The following is a 7,549-nucleotide window of genomic DNA, read 5'->3' as shown; positions in this document are numbered from 1 at the left end:
CACTACTGGGAGGTGTGGCCTTTTAAAAGTGGGTGTGGCCTTGTTGGAGGAAGTGGGGACAGGCTTTGAGGTCTCTTTTGCTTAAGTTTTGCTCAGTGTCACAGTCCACTTCCTGTTGCCTTATGATCAAGATGTAGCCAGCACCATGTCTGCCTGCCCACTACCATGCTCCCTATCATGATGACATGGACTGAACCTCTGAACTGTAAGCTGCCATGCCAATTAAATGTTTTCCTTCATAAGAGTTGCTGTGGTCAGCAATAGGAGCCCTAACAAAGACACTCTGCCTGTCTTTCTTGAAAGGATCTGCTAGAGGGCAGGAGGAACGCACACTACCTGTCGAGCTTCCCCAACATTTCTCGAGCCACTGGCTTTGTTAGCACCTGATCAGCCTCCCAGATGTCATAGACGTGATCTTCTCCAGTGCCTTGCCAACAAGTCATCAACTTCCCAGTTGGCAAATGTATACCATTCCTGAACGCAGCAAAAAACGCCCCGGCTGGTAGCACCTGCTGCCAGCACACATTTCCATCCAGGGAAGGCTGATAATGCAAGTATGAAGACTCAATGGCTCAGAGAAGACAGTAGCATGTATTGTCATATGTAAAGCTCCGTGGTGATCACTCCCGATGTAAGGACACTTGTTTAGCTCCACGGGTGATTAGGAGACCTGGGGTTCTTCCCCCTTTGTTTTCCAATCATTTCCGAGGCCACTGTCCTTGTTGGCTCCATTGCCACAGGGTTGCTGCTATTATGTGTCTCCATTTGTGGAAAAGGAAAAGAAGGGGATTGCAATGTGAGAGGAGGTTCGCTCACTATCTTAGGGCCACACATGAAAGTAGGTCATGGGGACTGGCTATGTGGGCCGGGGAAGGGTGAATGGGCAAGAAGTCATTAGGAATTCCTGTAGTTTTGGGTATAGATAGGTCAGACACCCGATGCATGGAGTCCCTACCCTTACCCCTCCTCCCCTTCATATATGCAGGCCACACACTCCCATTCCTACCTGGAAGCCCAAACAAGCCTAATGGATTATCACGATATATCTTAGTATGTTGAACATTGCCATTTCCCCAAGTTCACCCTAAAATGGTGTCCACCACCACTCCTGTGCCAAGTGGGAACCAAATGGAAGATTTGGAAATACTAGGAACACAATGGATACTGTGAATGAAAGGGTCTGCTAGCCCAGGCTATCCAAGAAGCAGGTATCAACAAGAGATTATGTCAAGAGAAGGCTGGTGTGGTGGCCTAGGCATAAAGGCACTTCTCACCAAGCCAGACAACCTGAGTTTAATCCCCAGGAAGCACACAGCAGAAGGAGAAAACCAGCTCCTGCAAGTTGTCTCTGACTTACACATGCACTCCTTGATACACATACCTACACACACACACACACACACACACACACACACACACACACACATTTTTAAGTGTCAAGATGTGCCTGTGTGGAATGAAACAGGGAGGGACCTAGGAAAGACTGGAGTAGCTTCCAGCTGTGATGTGTGACAGATCCTGAGAGACAAGATGGAGAAGGTTGCCCACAGAGGCACTGCAGCTATGGAAACTACAGCAGAGCATTAGCACATGCTGGGGCCCAAGACTCCCAGCTATAAACTCTTCACACCTCCTGGGCTCACTAGCCATGTACACACTAGTGTCAGCACCATCGAAGGAAGTGAAGGGATTCCAAGGCAGAGCATCCTCTGGTCAATTACATGCCCCATAGGAAGAACTTTGAAAGGCCCAAATCCTCATGGCTGTCATAGAGGCTTAGAGCAGAAAACTAGGGATCTGTATTCTAGAAAAAGCACAGGTTGGAACTGAAAACACATAATACCAGGTCATAACGCACTAACTATATTTGGTGTGTGTGTGTGTGTGTGTGTGTGTGTGTGTGTGTGTGTGTGCATCTAACAGCAAAGTCTCATGTAGCCCAGGCTAGCCTCAAACTTGCTATATAGCTGAGGATGACCTCGAACTCTTTCCAGGCACCTTGGAAGGAGCCCTGCCCCCAAGACTACCACCTTCTTCCACTGTCCCAGGCACCCCCTGCCTGGCTTGCTCTCTCAGGCATGGCCACACTGAAACCTCTGTTTCTCTTCATCCTCTCTCTGGGCCGCTGACTCTACTGCACATATTTTCCCATCATCCCTCAAGAACTGCTACTTCGAGGCCAAACTAAGAACCTGGGACAAAACTGCATATCAGTTCTGTGCCTGTAGGTAGGAGCCTTAGCTTCAATAAATAGGTTAGATACCCAGTAGGATTTATTAAACTCTGATGTAGAGCCATATGACCTGACACTAACTGCAGATCCATTCGAGTCAAAATGCAGGATGAAAATAATGTATAGAGCACAAACCCAAATATGTATACACAGACACAGCTTCCAAAATGCCTGCCTGTTCACCCCTGGGCGATGGGAGTAAGAGGGGTGTGCTTTGCACTACAGTGAACAAGTATTTCCTGAATGATAAATATAGAATAATCCAAGTTGGAAGTGGTAACTATAGCACTTGGGAAGCAGAGGCAGGAAGAACAGGAGTTCAAGGCTGTCTTCAGCTGCATTGAGATCTGGAGGAAAGGATATGGTTCCTACAACAATCCTCCATGTGGGCCAGGAGACTCTCTGGGAAGGCCTTCAGTGAGGTAGAGAGATCGTTCAGAAACCTGGGGCACCTGGCTCTTGGGGAGAAAAGGGAGCCAAAGTTGAAGAGCTGAGACAAGAATAAGGGACAGGAAAGTCCTTAGTGAAGCTGTAGCCTTCTGCCCCCAACCTTGGAGCTCAGGCTAGCCCAGCCTGACAGCTGCAGTGACTGGTATCAACCATAGTTGCCTCACAAGAATGAGGTCCTGGCAGCTAAGGGCATGCTGTTAGGCTTCCTGCCACAGTGGAGCCATTTTGAGTGTCATGGTGTTCTCAGGGGCTGGCATGGGGCTAAAGACCCCAATCACTAGCACCCTGTGTCTGTCCTCCCATCTCTGAGCCAGTAGGGGAGGCATCCTTTCATACGTTGTGTGTATATTTTATGTTTGTTTCCTCTGCTCTCTGTCTTGCACATAGTAGGGCTTCACGAGACAGAGTGTGAAGAGAAAAGGAGCAATTCAGATCCTAAGTGGGTCATGTGCAGGAAGCCAGCCAGCCAGACACACACACACATTCTAACCATACCACGAGGGGGCGCCCGAGCACAGAGAGGTAGTTACCCCTGAACAGTTTGTATTTGTTCTCTGGTTTAGCAGTCTGGCCCGGGTGAGCCGTGGACTGATTCTGCAGGCTTGGTTAGGAACTGAGTATAAGCACCGGCTCTCCTTAGTCAAATGCTATTTGTTACCCTGGTCGCCACCTGCCGCCATGCAACACTGCTACATTCCTAGCCCCGGAGATTTGGGTTGTAAGGCTGCTTGAAGAGCCCTGGGTAGGGAAAGTAGACCCAGAGTCAGAAGAACCAGCAGCCCTCGGCTCTCCCTGTGGTTTCTTCCTGGCTGCTGGGCTTGTTTTCTACTCCGTAAACAAAGACCCATGCTGAGAAAGGGTGGGGATGCGGTGGGACTTGGTCGCCCTGCTGGCTCTGATCCTCCCTCCGGTAGCCTGAGGGAGCCTAGAAGGGAGGGAGGAAGAGACCTGATTCACCCGAAGCACAGGTGCACTGGGCCCTGAGCTGAGTCAGCGCAGAGTGAGGGGGCGGGGAAGGGAGGAAGAGTCGCTCACCTGCGGGGACAGCGAATGCGCGCCCACACACTCACTCAACCTCGGCTTAAACGTCCCAGCCCGACTTTCCCATTGTTAGTTCGGGACTTGGTCTCCTGCGGTCTCCCAGCACTCCCCACAAAGAAGCCATTGCCAGGAAAGGGCAGAGTGGTATCTTGCGTGCTAGGTAACCCGGGTCAACAGCACAGAAGAGATAGCTCTCCATCCTTAGAGCACTACCCTCGCCTCCCAGGCCATGTGGAGAGCAGACCAGAGCGGCAGGGACACCCTGGGCCGGGTGGGGACCCACTTGGGTAGGCAGGTGCACCGGAGGTGTCGCCTCAATCTGGAGACAGAAGTTTTCTGGGTTATCCCCCACTTGGCCCTCCCTGCCCCTTCCTCATCCACATTTCCTCCTCCTCTGTCTTCCAAACCGGACCCCCTAAGGTTCAAGAAGTCCAAAGCCCGGAGAAGTGCACTGTGTAAATATATTGGCTTTATTTGTGTCCATTCGGACGCCTCACAGACAACATCCAGGTAAAAAGACCGTTAAATAAAACGCCTTCAGCTATTGCAATGCAAAAATAAATATCAATCCTCCGGCTGCAGCAGCAGGCGCGCTGCGCCCCAAGTCCCCTCGGCCAGCCCAACAATTATAAAAGTGTTCAGCGAGAGTGTCGGCGTGAGTGTGAACGGGTGTGCGCTGGGGGTGGGGCACAGTGGAGCGGTGTGCAAAATCGGAGTTGCAAACCAAAGGCCTTGCAGCGGCGACCCCCGGCCGCGGCGAGCCGACTCAGCGCGGGCCGCCTCCCGCGCACACTCACAGCAGAGTTCGTACTGGGTAAGAGTTAAAAAATAAACATTTACAAGGGCAAAGAAAGCGGCTCCCCTCCCTAGCGTCCCCGAACTGGCTCCAGGGAGCCGGCGTGTCCGCCGCCCGGCAAGAGTCAGAGCGAGCGAGGGGTGCCGATCCCCGATGGTCGGGGCCGCCTGGGGGCACGGGTCCCCTCCGGGTGCGCCTGCGGCATCCCGGCGCGTGGCAGCGGAGCGAGTCCCCAAGCTGGCTGTTGCCTCACAGGGCCGAGTCGGAGTCACTGGAGTCCAGGCTGTTCCTCAGTTTGCAGCTGCCGAGCGACTCCCTCTGCAGCGACAGGCTCTGCGTGCTGCGGCGCAGGCACTCCAAGCTCTGCAGGAACGACTTCTTGGCCTTCTCCTCCTCCATCGGGGACACCCCCTCCTCTTCCACCTCCTGGATCTCGTCGAAGGTCACCGGCTGCGTCTTGAAGCGGGACTGGCGCGGCCGCCGCAGCCGGCCCTTGCCCTTGGGCAGCTTGGCCGGCCGCACCGGCTGCGGGAACTCGTCGGCCAAGCACACGAAGTGCGGCATCACCGCCTGGTAACTAGAGCAGATGCCCATGAGCTCGCCGGGCTTGGCGGCCGCCATGGCGCCGTCGGTGGCTGCGGGGCCGGGGGGCGGCGGTGCGCCCGGGTTCTCCGGGGGCGGCCGCGGCTCCGGGGTCCCCCGGGAGGCGGCAGCCTGAGGCTCTCCGGGCGGGGGATCCAAATCTGCTGCGGGGTGGCGGCGGGCCTCGTTGGCCCGAGCCGGCGCTGCTGGGGAGGGATAGCGGGCGGGCGAGCCCGTCGAGGGGCGCTGGGCTGTGCTGCGCTGCTCCGCGGCGCTCTGAGAGGCTCCTTGTCGCCGCTGTCGCTGTCGCCGTGTGCCCCGCGGCAGCCCGCCTCGCTGCTTATATAGCCCGCCTCTGCCCACACGACTGCAAGCTCGGATGACAGCGAATGCCATTTAAAGCGTGCGCGCCCCGCGCCCTTCCGCCTGACGTCGCCCTCCCCGCCACTCTGGGAAAGTAACGGCCCCTTCCCCGGCCCCGCCCGCCAGGCCCCGCCAGCCACGATCCGGAAGGCGCGCCCCGCCTGCCGCGGTCCCTCCAGCGAAAGTACCCTCTGCTCCGGGACCCTCCTACCGGGACCCACAGGACCGGGCCATCACTGTCGGTCCTGGGACACCCTCAGCCCCAAGTCTGCACCGATCCGAGTGGCCGCGGAGTTTCAGGTCGCTTCCCCCGCCCCCAGCTCCAGTCATTCCAGGGCGGCGCAGGCTCTTCTGCCAGGTACCGCGCCAGGCACACTGATCACAGGGTAGCTGCTGGCTCTTCTGTGGGTCTCCACAGCCAGGGCGCCCAGCTCCCCGGACCCTGAGCTCAGAAAAAGGGCAGGTTTCTGAAGCCATCCCTCCCCAGGCGGCTTACGGTACACACACACACACACACACACACACACACACACACCACATGCACGAATACAAACACACTCCATTATTCCATTCCAGTTCTTCCCTTCCCTACATGCTTATCTCCTCACTCTCCCCACCCCTAGTCCCTCTGGCACCCCCATTCATGAACCGCAGAGTGGCACTTGGATAGGGCACTAACAACAATAATAATAGCTCCCATCTGGAGCACTCTATCAGAGCCAGCCAGAGAGCTCCCTGTACATACATTATCTTGTTCATCCTCCTAACAGCCGGGTGGGATAATTAGTATTCCTTCAATTTCACATGAGAAAACGGAGGCGCGGAAGAAATAATTAACTAGTCCATTAGAAACTGATGGAAAAGAGTGGGGAGACTCCAGAACCCAACACTAAGGGGAGCATTCTCAAGACAAATCCCACCAGTGAGTGACCCAAGACCTTGGAAAGAAAGTTCGCAGCCCTTGCTCATGCCCCAGGGCCCCAGGAGGCAACTCTGTGAGTCCTGCCTTACCCAGGATGCTCATGGCCTCTAGCAATGGAGGGTTATCAGTGGGGTTTGGCCTCCATATATACCCACTCACCAGAGGCCGAAGAAGAATTTGTGTGGGAGCTCAAGGATTAAATGGGAGCCACGGTGAAAGAGTCCTTGAGTACAGGGTATTGGCAAACACCTGTAATCTCAGCCCTTGGGAGATGGAGGACAGAGGATCAGGAGTTCAAAGCCAGCCTGGGCTACATGAGAACTTGTCAAGAGAGGGAGAGAGAAAAAGGAGCCCATAGCTGCCATCATAAAAGTTCATTCTAGTTGCGGGGTGGGGCATAAAAGCATCGACAAGAACAGGTGGCTTGATGGAAATGCAGAGGGAGAGGTGGGCAGAGCTGTTACCAGGAGAGGCTTCTCCAGGGGGGTGGCACTTAGCCGGCACCAGATACACAATGCTAAGCTCCAAATGCACTGCGGTAAGTCCGGTTATGCATCAACTCGTGCAAATTACACCATGCTATGCTCTCGGCAACCCTGGGGAGCCAGAACCATATCACCGCGGGGCATACACAAGGAAAACAAAGGCTGAGCGACTTGTCCTGTAGCTGGTCAGGGCAGAGGTGAGATCCAGGTGCCGTGGCTCCCACGCCCTTACTGTTACCCACCACACTGCGGGGCGGGCGGGGGGGGGGGTGCCACGGCGGGAAGAGAGTGTTTGGGCATCAGGACCTTTGGCACAAGGCACTAGGGCAGCAGTAGGATCAGTGAGCACAGTGACCACGGGCAGCCTGTGTGAGTAGGAGAGGAGGATGAGAAGTGGGGACAGTTTCTTCAGGCCTTGAGGCTGTGCCATAGAATGGAATTTCATCATGAGGGCATCAGTAAGGTACTGACGGGATTTCCTCTGATTGATGTTTTTCAAAACTCACTGTGGCTACTACTGTGAGGAGAGAAGTGTGGGCAGCAGAGAAGTCACCGAGATGATTGCCACATGACCTCACTCAGGCCACTAAAGCCTGTGTGAGGGCCTAGGCCATAGAGATGTAGGAAAATGTTGTGATGTGTGATTGTCTGGAGATGGGGTATGGGGCAGGCCACAG

General features: G+C 55.0%; 1 protein-coding gene across 1 annotated transcript; it reads right to left on the bottom strand.

The window, feature by feature from the left end:
• Positions 1–4,173: 4,173 nt before the first annotated feature.
• Positions 4,174–5,543, bottom strand: C4H11orf96 (chromosome 4 C11orf96 homolog). The gene has a single exon (XM_036184971.1). It carries the CDS (start codon positions 5,496–5,498, stop codon positions 4,770–4,772), a length of 729 nt encoding a protein of 242 aa, XP_036040864.1. The 5' UTR covers positions 5,499–5,543; the 3' UTR covers positions 4,174–4,769.
• Positions 5,544–7,549: the final 2,006 nt, after the last annotated feature.

The sequence above is a fragment of the Onychomys torridus genome, chromosome 4, assembly GCF_903995425.1.
Source record: "Onychomys torridus chromosome 4, mOncTor1.1, whole genome shotgun sequence".
Taxonomy (NCBI): Eukaryota; Metazoa; Chordata; class Mammalia; order Rodentia; family Cricetidae; genus Onychomys; species Onychomys torridus.
The sequence above is the reverse complement of the archived record's forward strand: the minus strand, read 5'-3'. Positions and strand labels throughout refer to the sequence as shown.